The sequence below is a fragment of the Drosophila albomicans genome, chromosome 2R (assembly GCF_009650485.2).
Source record: "Drosophila albomicans strain 15112-1751.03 chromosome 2R, ASM965048v2, whole genome shotgun sequence".
Taxonomy (NCBI): Eukaryota; Metazoa; Arthropoda; class Insecta; order Diptera; family Drosophilidae; genus Drosophila; species Drosophila albomicans.
In genome coordinates this window covers 797,869-816,299 of record NC_047631.2, presented here as the reverse complement: position 1 = coordinate 816,299, position 18,431 = coordinate 797,869, and the positions used below count along the sequence as shown (strand labels likewise).

General features: G+C 39.4%; 1 protein-coding gene across 5 annotated transcripts in view; it reads left to right on the top strand.

Moving 5' to 3' along the window:
• Positions 1-18,431, top strand: part of LOC117573203 (acetylcholine receptor subunit alpha-like) — a 98,533-nt gene that overhangs the window by 54,052 nt on the left and 26,050 nt on the right. For all 5 annotated transcript variants that reach the window (XR_004572674.2, XM_034256196.2, XM_034256197.2 and 2 more), the window contains one exon: positions 11,536-11,704. Coding sequence is in view for 4 of the 5 variants with exons in the window: in XM_034256196.2 (XP_034112087.1) it covers positions 11,536-11,704 (169 nt within the window). In the remaining variant the exon portion in view is untranslated. The remainder of the gene's footprint in view (positions 1-11,535; positions 11,705-18,431) is intronic.

Genomic DNA, 18,431 nt, shown 5'->3' with positions numbered 1-18,431 from the left:
ATATATATTCTTGATCAGCGTCAACAGCCGAGACGATCTAGCCATGTCCGTCTGTCTGTCTGTGTGTCTGTCCGTATGAAACACTGGATCTCAGAGACCATAAAATATAGAGCTCTAATTTTCTTCAACAGCATTTGTTATGTTTGCACGCAGACCAAGTTTGATTCAAATTTTGCCACGCCCACTTCCTCCCCCGAAAATTAAAAAATCTAATAACAAGCGTAATTTTCAAGCTACAGCTGCTAATTTTGGTATATACAATAATAACTATAGTATTTATGAGTTCGAAGCTATTAAAGAAATAGTTTTGTATAGGCAAAAACGCGTACTTACTAGGGGTCTTAGTTGCTTTGGCCGACAATCTGGTATATTGTGCCGTCTATGGTATATTTTGAATGTGGTACTATATCGATATAACAATATACCATTTGGTATATTTTTAGTATTTTTGTAGTATTTTTGGTATATGTTGAAATTAATGCCGCAAAATATATTGCTTTTATTAAAAATGGGTAGCTGGTATCTCACTGTCGAACACACTCGAATGTAGCTTTCTTACTTGTTTTACTTTCTTTTAAAGAATTGCACAGAAATTTTTAATTATTTCAAAACGTTATCATATGTTATGTAAGTGAAATTATAAGCTGATATCCACTGATATCGCACTTTTTCCATCGTACTTCAATATCAATCGTAAAGTCGAGTATCTGTGTAAGGTCAAACAACTGTCTATGTGCAACAAGTTTGGCCTTGTGGTTTTAGTACTCCTTTCGGTAGTACATATACATATATTTAACTCCAAATAGTGTATTTAAATTCGATTACGTTACGCTTGAATGCATTGGTATTATGTAATTTGATAACACGAACTAAGCAATTGTACGTAAGTTCTCGTTGGTCTCTTAGATTGAAATCATTAACTAAATAATTTCTGATTGTTTTTATACGAAACGTTATCATCTAATGTTTCAATAACATTGTGAATTTGTTCGTTCAACAATTCCGCAATTTAATTTGTAAATTTCACTGAAATAATATACAAAACATATTATTGTAGTTCACTGTAGTTCGTATTAAAATATCACTCTTACACAGTGATTTGATTTTTACATCGAGTCCGCTAGTCAATATCCAACTGTCAATATCCTCCAATTTGCGTATTGTAAGCACTGATTGCAATGTTTGCTTTGATACTTCAGAATTATGTACATATTACGCTCTGATATGTGTACTTTAATCGCACGCAAAACACATTCTATTTCTCTTTTGATCCTTAATAGTTTTCTGCGTCTTTTCTGTTATCTCTGCAACAAATATCTATTTACATTCAATATCTGTGCATGTATGTTCGTTCCTCTTCCAAGATTGTCCTTCAATTGACATATGATTAGCAGCTGACTGCAGCTAATAAACTGCACAGCAATATAATGTTAGCAGTTAATTATCTGATGCTGATGATGTGAGATATTTATTTGGAGCCGAATATTTAAGAACAATACTACCTGTCTTTGCTTCTATCATGTTATACTATGAATTCGAATATGTGAAAAAGGTAATAAACAAAATAAAGTTTTGCAACAAAAACAACTATTTTAACAAATAACAAAATATAAGACAACTTTAATAACCCCAAGCTTATAAACTAACAAATAATTTTAACCGATCAATATGTCGGAGTCGAAAAAAATAAACCATTAACTCTTATGAAGTTGTATCTAAAATGTATGAAATTGCCGCCGTCTACTGTTGAATCAGATGAAGTTTTTTCGACACACAAGCGAAAAAGAACACGCAACTAAGGTCTTTCCGACTTATACACCATTAACGCCTTGCTGAATTCATGACGCTACCAAAATATCACCCCTGTTAACATATATCCGACTGCAATTTCATCTCAACAGTAGCTAGTAGAAATTTGGATATGAAACGGAAATACAACTATAGAGATGCATAAATGCGTTCAAATAGATTGATAATAAGAAATAATTCTGCAGACACCGATGAAACACAGGTTCATAATTCTTTCATAGTAGCTACCATATCTAATGCGTGAAAATGAATTTGCGATAAAAATTCTGGAATCCGCTATCATATTAATGAATTAACCTCTATCATTTATATAATAGACAGAAAAAGAGTGTTACTGATGCATTAGCATCGCTCTTCGTCTGCTCCAACCCAAATATTTTTAATCACGCCGACCTAAAAGTCCTGTTGCTATGATGACGGAGTTTGTCACTGCCAAATCCATCCCAGGCACCTATCAAATATATATGTATATATACATATATAGAACATCGTCATCAATATTATCGTCAGTGACGCCTCGAAATCGACCACGATTAGGCTGCAGTAAAGGTCCTTAGCTGTACCGGTGGTTGGAGTCTTCGCTTAGAAGTCGCACAGTATGGATGCATTTTTGGCAAAAGCCTGCAGCATCCTAGGTGGTAGCCGAGAAACATCACGAAGTTCGTTATGACACGGCGAATCAAGGTATTTCATCCGGAGCCGGGATAACGCTGGACAGCTACAAAGAAGATGCTCAAGAGTTTCCTTGACTCCGGACTCGTTGCATTTCCTGCACTGGTCACTGTTCGTGATGCCCATCTTTACAGCATGGACAGCGGACAGACAGAGGCCAGTTAAAATGCAGCGCAGTAGTCTGTAGTCTTTCCTTGAAAGCTGCACGACGAAATTGTTTAAATTGGTATTAATTGAAGCACACATTAGCCTTGCAGTCTTGCACGAGTTGGTATTGCGCCAGCTCGCGTCCCACTGAAGTCCTCCGCCTGGAAGATGCTGCAGTGGTCAGGGAGTCGGCCGCGGTCAGTATGCGACCGCGCCGACTCCATCGTCCATCTTAGACCCGTCGGTGAAGAGGTTGAGGGCGTCAGGAATGCATAACCCTTCCCGACAGCAGCCCGGTTCCATATATATCGTATTAATATGGTCAGTACGAGTAAGAGGGTAAGAGGGATAGTATAGGCCAAGTCTATGCTAGTCTCCCTACAAATGGCGCTGTGGCCGTAGCCCAAAAGACCCAGATTGTCTGTAGCAGATATCCTAAGGACCAATTTCGATGCTACGGATTGCGCGTATAGGTTTAAGAGTTCGACACCAGCTATTACCTCGAGGGCTTTAGTAGGCGTCGACCTGATGGCGTCTGTAATCCACAGAAGCGCTTGACTAAAATGCCTTAGGTGAGGATAGGGCGAACAACAGAGATGTAAATCCACCGCATGAGATGAGGGGAGAGGCCGAGCTGCGACTAAGCACCTTTTTCGCCATATACAAGGTTCCGGTGGCCTTCTTAACCATTTCTAACGCGTTGAGCTTGACTCGGCATTAGCGTAGGACAACCAATTTCGGGAGGGGGGAACATAAGGGTACCTCATATCTCTTCGTGAAAAGGATAAGGTCCGTTTTGTCCGCGTAAATGCTGAGCCCGGCTGATTCGGCCCATGCTTTAACTTCCCGTTCCACAACAGAACTGAGGGTGGTTGGGCATCTCCTAGTTATCAAAATGCATAGGTCATCGGCATAGGCAATTAACTTGGATTGAATTTTTGAAGTAGGCTGTTCGCAACCAGATTCCAATGGAGAGGCGAGTGAACCACACCCTGTCACTGAAAAGGCGGTTGTCCCACCTGTGGAATGCTGGAGAAGTGTTCACTGAGGTAAGGCCCTTCATAATAGCGTCAGTGGTGACGTTATTGAAACCTGAAATATCTAGAAAAGCACCCAAGGCATATGCTTTAAAGTGGTCTGCTTTTTCAATGCAGGCTACTAGAGCATGGTAAGCCGTCTCAATGGACTTCCCCTTTGTGTACGCATGCTGATTTGGGGACAACGGATGCATTGAATTGCTTCAAGAGTTTCCGCACTGCTCTCTGTCCACACTCCATCTCCCGACTTGAGCAGACTGGGGCTAGAAGCCTGCTTGGACAGCACGTTTCTCAGTTTGGAGGTGTCTTTAATGTTGTCCAGGTTCTAGCAAAAAGTTCTCCATGAGGACTTTTTAGATGAGCGGATCATCTTCTTGTAGGACTTCAGGAGAGTTTTGTACTCGTTCAAGCCATAGACGTTATGCGCCTTCTAAGCAAGTTGAAACATGCTAGTAAGCTCACCCCGCACAGTGGGCGATTTGGTCCCGCTAGCGGCATTTAATTAATAACTTCTAAACTAAAATAGATATCTTCAGTCGGTTTTTTTTCACTGATCAGAAAATAATCATAGAATTTTTTAAGTTAAAAAATTTTTTTTTAATTTTTTAAAAAATTTTTTTTTTTTAATTTAAAAAATTTTTTTTTTTAATTTAAAATTTTGTTGTACTTTTATTTTATTTGAACTTCAATTAACATATTTCATATATAAACTTTATCTAAAAAATGATGGGATGATGGAAAAAAATGGGATGAGTTCTGAGTGCAATACTAAAAAAAGATCCCTTTTTGGTACTAACACTGTTTCTAAAAAGTACCATAGTTTCAAGGCTAGCAGATAATAGCAGTTGATATTACACATTTTGGACGCCACTGATTCACACTTTCGGCTAATAAAGGAGTTAGACTGAATTAAGTTGAATAAATTAAGTTCTACTCCACGAAAGACAGGTGTACGCTAATCCGGGCTAGTTGTTAATACACTGAATTACCACTACGTTTTATGAGCTACACATTTATAGACCGATTGATTGATTTTTTTGAAAATACATACCTTGAATATAATTAAAAACCAAACTTCTAACAAATTCACCAAAAATTGTAAATTTCCGAGGAACTCAAATTCCATGCGCGCAAAGAGAAAAATTTTGTAAAGCTCTTTGCGAAATCATATGGTATGTTTGACCGATCACAGCTGATGATCAGCTGATCGTAGAGCTTTCAAAAAGCTTTTAAAAATCTAATCAAAGCATCTGCTATCGATATGTGAAAAAATATTAACGGATTTTTAAATTTGAAAATTTGAATTAAATGCCGCTAGCGGGACCAAATCGCCTACTGTGCCCCGCAGCGATGAGAGATATGGGTTCCACGTGGGGGGCTTCGATCTTGTCGTCGGTCTTGAGAGCCTACAAGATTGGCGAAACGCGGAATGTAGCCCTTCTGAGAAGACATTAACAGATGTTTCTAGGTCCTGTACCGAGTTGATAGTGCTCGGTGGACCAAGAGAATTGGAAACGAAACTGGAGAATTTCACCCAGTTCGTCTTACGGTTATTTCTGATCGGCTCAGCCGTAGATACCCTGTTTAATGGAATCGTAAACTGGATGTACCTATGATCGGAGAAGGAGGATCTATCCAGGACTCTCCACTCTCCTACATTAGTACAGTCAGTTGCAATGGTTAAGTCCAGCACGTTACGAGAGCTGGGACCTACATAGATTCCACACCTCCGTTGGCTAATCTAAGCTTATAATTTAGGATTAAATCAAGAAGTGACTAGCCCCTTTCGTTTATGTCGGGACTTCCCCAAACGCTATGGTGGGCGTTGGTTTCCGTTCCGATTATTAATTGTTTGTTGGAGCAGCAGACCTGTCCACCAATCTTCGCAGCTCTTCAGGTGGAGCCGGTACGTCATGGGCCATGTAGCAGGATGCCAGCAGCAAACATCCCTCACGGCTCTCCAGCACCACTACGGTAAGATCGTCATTGCTGTAATTAGGTAGTAGATGAGCTTTTAGCCTCTTCCTTACAAGGATGGCAGTTTTCGATCTACTTACCAATGTCGGGACGTATAAATTGTAATTAGTCGACTTCACCCCAGCTACCGTGTTGCCCGATGATATCCACGGTTCTTGGACCAAGAACTCTTCCTCCAGGGCGAGAAGTAGCTCCGCCGAAGCTGTTTTAGACTTATGGAGGTTGAGTTGCAGCACACTCATTAGAGGGTTGCAAACTTGCGGGGGGCCCGTGTGCATGGACAGTTCCTCCCCCACCTCCTCCGTCTCAGTCAAGCAGGGTGGCGTCGGTCATGCTCTCAAGACCGAGATCCGCCTCAACCTCCCAAACCTCAATGTGTGTGTGTCATTGTCATTAGGGCGGCGTTTTTTGAGGCGAAGGTACACGCGATATGTTGCCGTTGGGCTTATAAAGGAGATCCTCGGCCTCCTTATAGATCCGAATGATCACATGCTGCCCACCACTGGGTAAAGGTAGATCAATCTTTAGCTCGAACCAATCACTCGTCGGAATGGTCGGGTTCTGCTTCCTAAGCAATTGAAGCGCTCGCTCGCCCTGCACGACTATAGGGAACAGGACCTTAACCTTCGGTATAGACGGAATGTTGTTCCTATCCACCACGTCCAGCTTGGTCCCCTCCCACAAGCCGTCCAGTTTAGGGACGGCCGTCTTCAACCAAAGCAACTTTGGGTCGTCCTTGCATGTTAGGATCATTCATCCAGCCCATGCCTTCAAAAGTAGGCATTGGGCTGTCTGGGGCACTCTCCATCTTAACAAACAATGCGTCGACCAGCTTGCTATGGCTCAACCGCCACCGCTCTGCAGACATTTTCCCGTTAGGGTCCCCTCTGTCAATAAAAGCAACGGTGAGATGCCGTTACTCTCTGTCGATGTCTTCTGCTGTTACTGTCTGTGTTTTTGTTGGTGCTCGCAACCTCTTTCTCAGTGGAGCCTCTTGCTTGGGACTCTCAGCAGTCCGTTGGCGCTTGCTTGCCGTGGACTCCACCTTCGGGTTGGCAGAACTGGTAGAACCGGTCTGGACCTTATTGCCTTTTGGGAGGGGGCTCAGTTGGTTTTCCGAGGTAACTGATCACTGGTCGTGTTCCACCGACGTTTGGGCTGACATCCTAGCCCGGGTTGAATGTTTAGTTGTGTCCAATCCGAGACAATTTTTTGGCTAATTTTATTCTTGGGAGCCCCCCAAAGTATTTTCAGTCTGACCACCAGACACCTCGTACCATTCATTCTGCTTCTTATCTACAGACAGATTCCCTAAAGATAAAGAGCAGAGCCCTCAGCTAGGATCGGCAGTACGTGAAACGTCGGCGCATAGTGGAGATCTGCTACCCGATGACAATGAGGTAATACAGGTCCTACCCAGCCAGCACCCTCGGGGAGGGTTCAGTAGAAGATTTTTGGAATACTAGCTGATTGGCTACTTGCGGTTTTTTTGGATGTTGTTGAAATCAACTAAAATGTCCAATACAACCCACAATTTAAGATCCACAAACATAATCGTAGAAATCGAGCTGCTTGTTTATAAGCAGCAAGAAGAGAGATCCCAAACTATTACTATTTAGTTCCAATTTCCGCATAGGAGAGCCTTAGCAATAACGAGTTACTGATATTTTTCATAGAGATAGAAATCGTAATGATTGCGAATCATTCAAAGGGATCGCGTTACTGCCTTATCTAAAAGAAATGTGTCCACAATTACTTTACAGTTGCAGGGATACACTTCATCGGGTAAAATTAAATGTTTTAAGAAGCAGTCATTTTGTATTTTTATACCCATAGGGGAGAAGGGTATTATAACTTTGTGCCGGCAGGAAATGTATGTAACAGGTGGAAGGAAGCAAAATTTTGTAAAGCTCTTTGCGAAATCATATGGTGTGTTTGACCGATCACAGCTGATGATCAGCTGATCGTAGAGCTTTCAAAAAGCTTTTAAAAAATATGCTGAAAAAAAATATTAACGGATTTTTAAATTTGAAAATTTGAATTAAATGCCGCTAGCGGGACCAAATCGCCTACTGTGCCCCGCAGCGATGAGAGATCTGGGTTCCACGTGGGGGGCTTCGATCTTGTCGTCGGTCTTGAGAGCCTACAAGATTGGCGAAACGCGGAATGTAGCCCTTCTGAGAAGACATTAACAGATGTTTCTAGGTCCTGTACCGAGTTGATAGTGCTCGGTGGACCAAGAGAATTGGAAACGAAACTGGAGAATTTCACCCAGTTCGTCTTACGGTTATTTCTGATCGGCTCAGCCGTAGATACCCTGTTTAATGGAATCGTAAACTGGATGTACCTATGATCGGAGAAGGAGGATCTATCCAGGACTCTCCACTCTCCTACATTAGTACAGTCAGTTGCAATGGTTAAGTCCAGCACGTTACGAGAGCTGGGACCTACATAGATTCCACACCTCCGTTGGCTAATCTAAGCTTATAATTTAGGATTAAATCAAGAAGTGACTAGCCCCTTTCGTTTATGTCGGGACTTCCCCAAACGCTATGGTGGGCGTTGGTTTCCGTTCCGATTATTAATTGTTTCAGCTGACCCCACCAATCTTCGCAGCTCTTCAGGTGGAGCCGGTACGTCATGGGCCATGTAGCAGGATGCCAGCAGCAAACATCCCTCACGGCTCTCCAGCACCACTACGGTAAGATCGTCATTGCTGTAATTAGGTAGTAGATGAGCTTTTAGCCTCTTCCTTACAAGGATGGCAGTTTTCGATCTACTTACCAATGTCGGACGTATAAATTGTAATTAGTCGACTTCACCCCAGCTACCGTGTTGCCCGATGATATCCACGGTTCTTGGACCAAGAACTCTTCCTCCAGGGCGAGAAGTAGCTCCGCCGAAGCTGTTTTAGACTTATGGAGGTTGAGTTGCAGCACACTCATTAGAGGGTTGCAAACTTGCGGGGGGCCCGTGTGCATGGACAGTTCCTCCCCCACCTCCTCCGTCTCAGTCAAGCAGGGTGGCGTCGGTCATGCTCTCAAGACCGAGATCCGCCTCAACCTCCCCAAACCTCAATGTGTGTGTGTCATTGTCATTAGGGCGGCGTTTTTTGAGGCGAAGGTACACGCGATATGTTGCCGTTGGGCTTATAAAGGAGATCCTCGGCCTCCTTATAGATCCGAATGATCACATGCTGCCCACCACTGGGTAAAGGTAGATCAATCTTTAGCTCGAACCAATCACTCGTCGGAATGGTCGGGTTCTGCTTCCTAAGCAATTGAAGCGCTCGCTCGCCCTGCACGACTATAGGGAACAGGACCTTAACCTTCGGTATAGACGGAATGTTGTTCCTATCCACCACGTCCAGCTTGGTCCCCTCCCACAAGCCGTCCAGTTTAGGGACGGCCGTCTTCAACCAAAGCAACTTTGGGTCGTCCTTGCATGTTAGGATCATTCATCCAGCCCATGCCTTCAAAAGTAGGCATTGGGCTGTCTGGGGCACTCTCCATCTTAACAAACAATGCGTCGACCAGCTTGCTATGGCTCAACCGCCACCGCTCTGCAGACATTTTCCCGTTAGGGTCCCCTCTGTCAATAAAAGCAACGGTGAGATGCCGTTACTCTCTGTCGATGTCTTCTGCTGTTACTGTCTGTGTTTTTGTTGGTGCTCGCAACCTCTTTCTCACTGGAGCCTCTTGCTTCGGACTCTCAGCAGACCGTTGGCGCTTGCTTGCCGTGGACTCCACCTTCCGGTTGGCAGAACTGGTAGAACCGGTCTGGACCTTATTGCCTTTTGGGAGGGGGCTCAGTTGGTTTTCCGAGGTAACTGATCACTGGTCGTGTTCCACCGACGTTTGGGCTGACATCCTAGCCCGGGTTGAATGTTTAGTTGTGTCCATTCCGAGACAATTTTTTGGCTAATTTTATTCTTGGGAGCCCCCCAAAGTATTTTCAGTCTGACCACCAGACACCTCGTACCATTCATTCTGCTTCTTATCTACAGACAGATTCCCGAAAGATAAAGAGCAGAGCCCTCAGCTAGGATCGGCAGTACGTGAAACGTCGGCGCATAGCCGATGACAATGAGGTAATACAGGTCCTACCCAGCCAGCACCCTCGGGGAGGGTTCAGTAGAAGATTTTTGGAATACTAGCTGATTGGCTACTTGCGGTTGTTTTGGATGTTGTTGAAATCAACTAAAATGTCCAATACAACCCACAATTTAAGATCCACAAACATAATCGTAGAAATCGAGCTGATTGTTTATAAGCAGCAAGAAGAGAGATCCCAAACTATTACTATTTAGTTCCAATTTCCGCATAGGAGAGCCTTAGCAATAACGAGTTACTGATATTTTTCATAGAGATAGAAATCGTAATGATTGCGAATCATTGCAAGGGATCGCGTTACTGCCTTATCTAAAAGAAATGTGTCCACAATTACTTTACAGTTGCAGGGATACACTTCATCGGGTAAAATTAAATGTTTTAAGAAGCAGTCATTTTGTATTTTTATTCCCGCTACCCATAGGGGAGAAGGGTATTATAACTTTGTGCCGGCAGGAAATGTATGTAACAGGTGGAAGGAAGCATCTCCAACCCTGTAAAGTATATAAATAAAGTATAATCGTAAAGTATAATCGTGAAAAAAAGAGGTTTTTAGCGTGTTAAAAGGGGGATAGGAGCAAATTTGTAACCGTGTAAGACCGAGTTCGTGCTAAAAGAGTCCGTGTTAAGCGAGGGCCAAGTGTATATTATTGATCAGCGTCAACAGCTGAGACGATCTAGCCATGTCCGTCTGTCCGTCCGTCCGTATGAAACACTGGATCTCAGAGACAATAAGGGATAGATCTATAATTCGACAGCATTTTTTATGTTTGCACGCAGATCAAGTTTGTCAATTTTTCGCCACGCCCACTCCCGTCCCCGCAAATCAATACAAAACGAATAACAAGCGTAAGAAGTTAGAGCTGCGTATTTTGGCATATACAATAACAACTATAGTAATTGTGAATCCGGAAAATTTGGTTGCGATTAGACAAAAATTTTCGAAGTTATTAAAGAAATACTTTTGTATGGGCAAAAACGCCTGCGATGCTTTCGTTTGTATGTTTGCGTCTATGTATCTACATGCTCGCCTATATTTATGTGTGTATGCTTGTGTAGTTTTGCAACGAAACAATAGCTCGTGTCTTAGATGTTTAGAGTTTAATAGAGGCTGCACGACACGATGGCTCTGCTTGTAGGTTGCAAGCCAAGCCCTATATGTTGTGGTGTGCCGTTTCGAGTCCCGGTCGGAAATACATACACATTTTGTATCTTTATTTTAATGCGATTTATATTGTTATTATTTTTTAATATTTTGTGGTAAATTTTGAGAATATTACCGCAATATTTTGATTTTACTCAAAATAGGTAGTGGGTATCTCAGAGTCGAGCACACTCGACTGTAGCTTTCTTACTTGTTATAAAATAAAAAATTTTAAATCTCTCATATACATTTTTGTTTAAATTTATTATCATAAGTATTTGAATAAAAGCAAAACAGTGCGGTATAAAGGAAATGCATACATTGTTCGGAATCAGAATTGTGCTATTCTCTAAGGCTTTATAAAGTTATATACACAAACCAGGTTACTCTTTTGCGAAATGATGATGAATAAAACGATATATTCCAAGAATAATCTTAAGAAATACGAATCGTAGATATCTGTAATCTTCTGACCTTAAAATATATTTAATATACATTTCTCAGATTGAACTATTGTATTTAACATTTTAAAAACTTCTTGTATTTGAACTGGCGTACAGAAGTAGTTTAAATTTCTATCGAACTTTTAACTTTTTCTCAGGAATACTAATTTACAAAGTTTTTTTTGGTATATTCCTAGGAACGAAAAGTTTTACACTTGTTGCGATGAGCCTTACTTGGACATAACTTTTAACATAACCATGCGAAGAAAAACACTTTTCTACACCGTGAACATCATTATACCATGTATGGGTATCTCATTTTTAACAGTTCTTACTTTTTACTTGCCTTCGGATAGTGGAGAAAAGGTAAGTATTCAACTTTAATACAAATCTCTTTGTCCTGACTAGCTCATACACTAAAAATAGGCTAAAAAGTGTATTTGGTATATCGATATATTAAAAAAATCGGTTCTATCGGACATTGTAAAGGTCCGTCTCTTGAACGTCCCAGTTCTAGCAATCAATAAACCTGCTGAGTGCCCTCCACTTCTATTCTCTGAAGTTGAATGTTCATTACTGACGCAAATGGGTTATATTCTGGGCAATAAAAGAAGTATGTGGGTAAGCGATTATGATGCTACTGTCAAATGAGACAAAAGTCGTCCTTTGGAATGCAAATCATAGATACATACGTGGTGATGTCATCATGAAAGATGGCAAAGGATTCGCCTTACTGTTCCGCAAACAACCAAAATTAATCTCATCATCTTATTATTGAGTTTTGATCGTCTCCCCAAATTGAACCCATTGGAATGGGTAACGAAGCTTGTTCGTTGAAAGAAGCTGGTGTACTTGTAATACTATGTTGTTGCCTGGTCGTGTGTGGGCAATAAGAAATCATTTCCATTACGTGCTTTCAAAGAGTAATTACATTATTATTATTTGCGTGTACCTAATTTCGATGGGGAAAAGGGTGAAGGGACATACAAGAAAAATAAACATGAGAGTTAGAAAAAAACTAGAGGAAGGACCTTCGACTCTTAACACTTCTCCTTTGCAGTGCACTTGTTTGTGCAGTTGCCCACCTTACCATGATCCTGCAAAGGCAAGTTCAACTTAATTAAAAACACAGGATCCCTCAGAGAAGCTCCACGTCACTTAACCCTCCTCATCTAAACGCTCCAGGGTTCCACATTAGAAGAGCAACTATCACATAATACACATAAACAAGAAAGCTATAGTCGAGTGTGCTCGACTGTAAGATACCCACTACCCATTTTGAATAAAACCAAAGTTTTGCGGTATTATTTTCAGAATATATCAAAAATATTAAAAAAATATACCAAATGTTATATGCTATATCGATATAGTACCGCATTTAAAATATACCATAGACGGCACAATATACCAGATTGTCAGCCAAAGCCACTAAGACCCCTAGTAAGAAGAGGTTTTTGCCTATACAAAATTATGGAATGAAAAAGCAAGCTAAAAATACTTATACTAAAATTAAACGGATGGCATTAAATTTGTTGAAGTTGGATAAAATATGTTTTTTTTTAAATTAATTTGTTTATTTTAATTACTTAAGGGCAGGAAATTGGACATACGAAAATCATTTATGTGCGTGGTTTATGAAATGAAACGATAGCAAAACGATGACCAAAATCTTGTGAAAACCGGAGCACCTAAAAACGAAAATCTCGGTTTTGGTCCCAAAACGAAAACGAAAATTGAATACCTTAGCACGCCAGTATACTATCTCCATATAAAGGTAAATGGATCCCCACACAAAACTTAAGTTTTCTAGTTTGCAGTAATATTATGCTGCCAGTAAAAAAAAATTTTTATCGGACATCAAATTCTGTTCTTTATAGAGAGAGACCTAACAAAAGCTCTAAGCTATGTGGAGATCTTAGCTTTTATGTCAGATGCTCTATTTGTTTACAAACATAAAAATACCAATGCACTATGGGCAAAAAGTCGCAATCATGCAATGTGTTGTTGGTATGTTTTTAGGTCCCTGGTAACAAATGTATTTGTGTTTCTGTGGAGTGTAACTAGTGCGTCTAGGCCGGTTGAGGCAATATTAAAGCTGAATTTTATTAACCAAACTGTTAACAATCAAATAGTGATTAACATTTTTGCCCGATTTACGGCAAAACTCAATGTTGCAGTTGTATTTACGTCATGTTTTTCAACGTTGCTTGATTTTTGGAGCAAAAGCAACCGCCAACAAACTGCTGTGAAGCAGACGTTTTGAAAAGTGTTTATATAATTTTAATTGCTACAGAATGTGAGTTTGAGGTTAGTCTATCAAAACTTAAAGTAGGTACTTGATGTACTTATACGTTAATACTTATAAGTGGCATCCAATGTCTCCAATGTTTGCCTAAAGTACTGGTACACTGGCACCAAATTATGGAAACCTCCGTGCTTCCTCTAGGAGCTCTCCGTGAAAATGCGTCAGAAGAGCGCAAAAAATTGTACAAACTCGATGTGTTTTCTTATGCAAGGAAAAACAGCCACCTGAATACTATATCAGATGTGTTTAATAGAGCATTGTATTCTTCTGATCCACTGCTTTCAACTATAAATCTAAAGGAACGTCAAAGATTAAAAAAGTCAACCAAGAGATGTTATAGCTCTTTTGGAATCTCCTGATATTGAGCCTCCAATAACATGGGCATGTGTAGACAATAATGATAATCATGTAGAAGAAGGCGAAGATAATGAACTCGAAATTTTCGGCCAGAGTTCCCTGGAGTTGGAGGAAGAGCTTTGTGAAAAATAAATTATTAACTGGGCATCAAGGTATGGAGTCACAAAACATATTATTGGGCTCTAACTAATTTTTTATTTAAATTTGCATGGATCCAAACCAAATTCAAAATGCGAATTTGCTAAAAAATATATTAATTTAATAAATTTAGTGCAATTTTATTATAATTATTTAAAACAAGTTTTTAGAAAAAAAAATCGAAAATTGTAACCTCATGGTAAGGTGGGAAGGAGGTCGTGGTCCAATTAAACAAAAACAAAAATCCGAAATTCTATCTTTATTTTTTAGGTATATGTACAAAGTTTCATGTTTCTATCTTCAAAAATTGTAACAATGCCGCAATTTGGGACTTTTTCCCCATAGTGCAGTGTCTAGCGAAAAATGACGAATGAAAAAATGGCTTGTCTTTGACATTCACTACAATGCATCTATCGCTAAAAATCTTTTAGCGTTGTTGCTACACCACACAAAGATGGTGCTAATAAATTTCCGCCTTACAAAATACAAGTAACCTAAAAGTTTATACTAACACTAAACAATTATTACACATCTAACATTTATTTCACAAAAAATTTATTTCTAACATAAATAAACAGAACTTTAATAAATATATTAGCACTAACCTTATAATACATGGATGTATCATTCGCAACAGCATGATGGCGACCCCAGAAGAGCCGAGCGTTGCGATTTGAGCTCCAGAGCCTCTTCGGCTTATTTCGAAATTCGATGTTCGAATAGCAGCGCGCAGCGTACTTCACACCATGATACAATAATACAATGTATTATTACATTTGTAGATATACACTGCTGGTCTTAGGTTAGACGCGCCAACTTTTATTTTAAATAAAATGCTATATTTATAATAATGGTTATTCTAAGTGTCCAAAAAACTTTTCTTATTCGAGTTCGAATCTTGTTCGAAAAATATGTGCTCACAGCTGGTTGATTTGCGAAAAAATTCCAGAAATGTCTATGGCAATCACGCGTGTTTTCGGTTGGTTATTGAAACAGACGCACTTTAGATTTTTTGTTTTGCGTAAACAAGTGCAGTTTTTTGTATTGAGAAAATATTAAAAATAAACAAATAAATTATTTTAGAGCTATATTTAAAGTAAAAATGGGAAAAGCTGGTGTTATGAGCTTATTAGAACGTCAAAAGGAAGACTTTTCACTCGCAAGGACTGTCCAATCAAAACAATGGCAAAAAGTTAAATCGCAGCTCCAAGACTGTTGATAGTTATTTAAAGATCCAGAGTAATATGGAAAAAACTTCAAAAGAAAAAAAGAACACTATCTGAACGAGCAGTACGCAAAATTGTTAGAATTGCATCAAATTCGACTAAGTCCGCAGCTAAGATTAAGGAATTAGCCGGAGTAAAAGCAAGCTTTTCAACTGTTCAATCAGAAATGCAGAACACCTAAAGCGTCTAAAAATAAAAAAAAACCTCCTCTGAATGCAATACGCAAAGAAAAACGGCTTCGATTCGCGAAAGAGTAGTTGACATGGAATGTTCAATCTGACACTCGGGGCTTTATGATTGGCGTTCTGTTGTTTTTACTGATGGAAAACATTTTAATTTAGATGGCCCTGATGGTTTATCACGATTTGCGAAAAGATGTGCTATACTTAAGTCGCCACCACAGCCGAGAAGGTGGAGTAATAGTGTGGGGAGCCATCACGTTTTATGGAACAATTGACTTGATTTGTATCGATCAGAAGATGAATGGCGATCGCTTCAAAACATTGTTGGAGTCCTCCGTATTTCCAAAATTAAATTATCTCTTTGGACCAATTCCTTGGATTTTTCAACAAGGCAATGCTTCTATTCATAACGCTCGATTAGTAATATGTGAAGTTATTACTAACAAAAGAGACAGTACTCATTACTGAAATGTTATTTTTTTTAATTCGAATAATTCACATATTAACACCAACTACAAATTTAAGTTAAAAATAAGTTTCTCTTAAAAAAAGAAATATTATGTCTAAGTGCGTCTATTCTATTGAAAAGATAAATGTCTCTTATTTTAAGTTCTTGAAGAAAATGTTTGAAAACACAATTTATGTTATATTTTTATAATATTTTAAATATTATAATTGAAGTATTATTAAATAACCAATGTTTTTGCATATTATCTTTTTTCAATAATCATTAAAATAAATATAAAACAAATTTGTGTGGAAAACTGAGTGCGTCTAACCCAAGACCAGCAGTCTAATTATACTATATAATTGAGTCATGTGCGGAACGATGAGCACGAGCGTATTTCGTGGCGCCGTTTTTTTTTTTTTTTTTTTTTTTTTTTTTTTTTTTGTTTACACCCCGGCAGGAAAATCTTCAAAAAGATTCCATCTATCTCCTGTAGATGGCTATGTGCGATTCTTACGCACTAAAAACCTCCTGGTCTCGTCTGTCCAGTACGTGCTCACCGGGACTGTCAATAAAGATACTACATCGGTGAGCAGGAATGTAATGTTTCTATGCATTCCTTCGTCATATTGCGCGAATTCGCGACCGCTGGGAACTCGTTATTTAAGTTTGCACCATCAGTTTTTCAGGACCATCGGGGTGGTAACCCAATGGCCCCTTTCGCCGCTCATATTCGCTGCTGCCGAAACTACATCGCTCCAGCACCCGGAGGACACCACGAGGAGGCCACAATTTTAGTGGGGCACATGTTGCCTATGAGTCGACTTGATCTGACTAACGAAGGACGGTAGTCCACTTGCCATTGCTGATAAATGAACCATTATTCCCCTTCTGCAGACCCATTGATCCTCCTCGTGGCGCTGTGCTTTCGTTTGTATGTATGCCTCTGTGTATCTACATGATCGTCTATATTGTTATGTGTATGCATGTTAAGTTTTCCAACATACAGGTGCCTCGCAGTCAAGTAGCTAGTGCACGTCAATTTTGTTTTGCCGCAACGAAAGTCTTTAAGATGAAGACGACAACAATTGTTCGTGTCTTAGATGTTTGCAGTTAAATGGCGCCTGCATAAAGACTGCAGTTAGCTCTGCTGATAGTTTGCAAGCCCAACATCTTGTGATGTACGAGTTCCATTCCCGATCGAGAAGTACATACATACATATTTTGTTTTTTCTTATACCCGCTACCCATAGGGTAGAAGGTATGTAACTTTGTGCCGGCATGAAATGTATGTAACAGGTAGAAGGAGGCATCTCCGACCCTATACAGTATATATATTTTTAATCAGCATCAACATCCGAGACGATCTAGCAATGTCCGTCTGAACACCTGCCTGTCCGTATGAACACCTAGATCTCAGAGACTATAAGAGATAGAGCTATAATCTTTTTTCGACAGCATATGTTATGTTTGCACGCAGATCAAGTTTGTTTCAAATCTTTGCCACGCCCACTTCCGCCTCGCAAATCGACAGAAATCGAATAACAAGCGTAGTTTTAAGGCTAAAGTCATTAATTTTGGTACTATAATAACTATGTATATGTGATTCCATAGTTGATTGCGATCAGATAAAAATTGTCGAAGAAATAATTGTTAAAGAAATAATTTTGTATGGGCAAAAACGCAAACTTTCTATGTTTATGCCTTGGCTGACAATCGGTATATTAAAGTGCAAAATATATACATCTTGAATGTAGTACCACGTCAAATACCAAATACATATATATATATTTTGTAGTATTTTATGATATATTCGCGCATGCTCCGGTTTTCGTTTTGAAAACGAAAACGAAAAAATTGGTGCTCCCGTTTTCACTTTTACAAGATTCCACAGTGGGCGATTTGGTCTCGCTAGTGGCATTTAATTAATAACTTCTAAACTAAAATAGATGTCTTCAGTCGGTTTTTTTTCACTGATCAGAGAAAAATCATAGAATTTTTTAAGTTTAAAATTTTTTTTTTTATTTTTTTTAATATAAAAAAATTTTTTTTAATTTAAAATTTTGTTGTACTTTTATTTTATTTGAACTTCAATTAACATATTTCATATATAAACTTAATCTAAAAAATGATGGGATGACTTCTGAGTGCAATACTAAAAAAAGATCCCTTTTTGGTACTAACACTGTGTCTAAAAAGTACCATAGTTTGAAGGCTAGCAGGTAATAGCAGTTGATATTACACATTTTGGACGCCACTGATTCACACTTTCGGCTAATAAAAGAGTTAGACTGAATCCACTTGATTCAGGTAAGTTCTACTCCACGAAAGACAGGTGTACGCTAATCGGGGCAAGTTGTTAATACTCTGAATTACCACTACGTTTTATGAATTACCACTACGGTCTATTTATAGACCGGTCACAAACATTGATTTT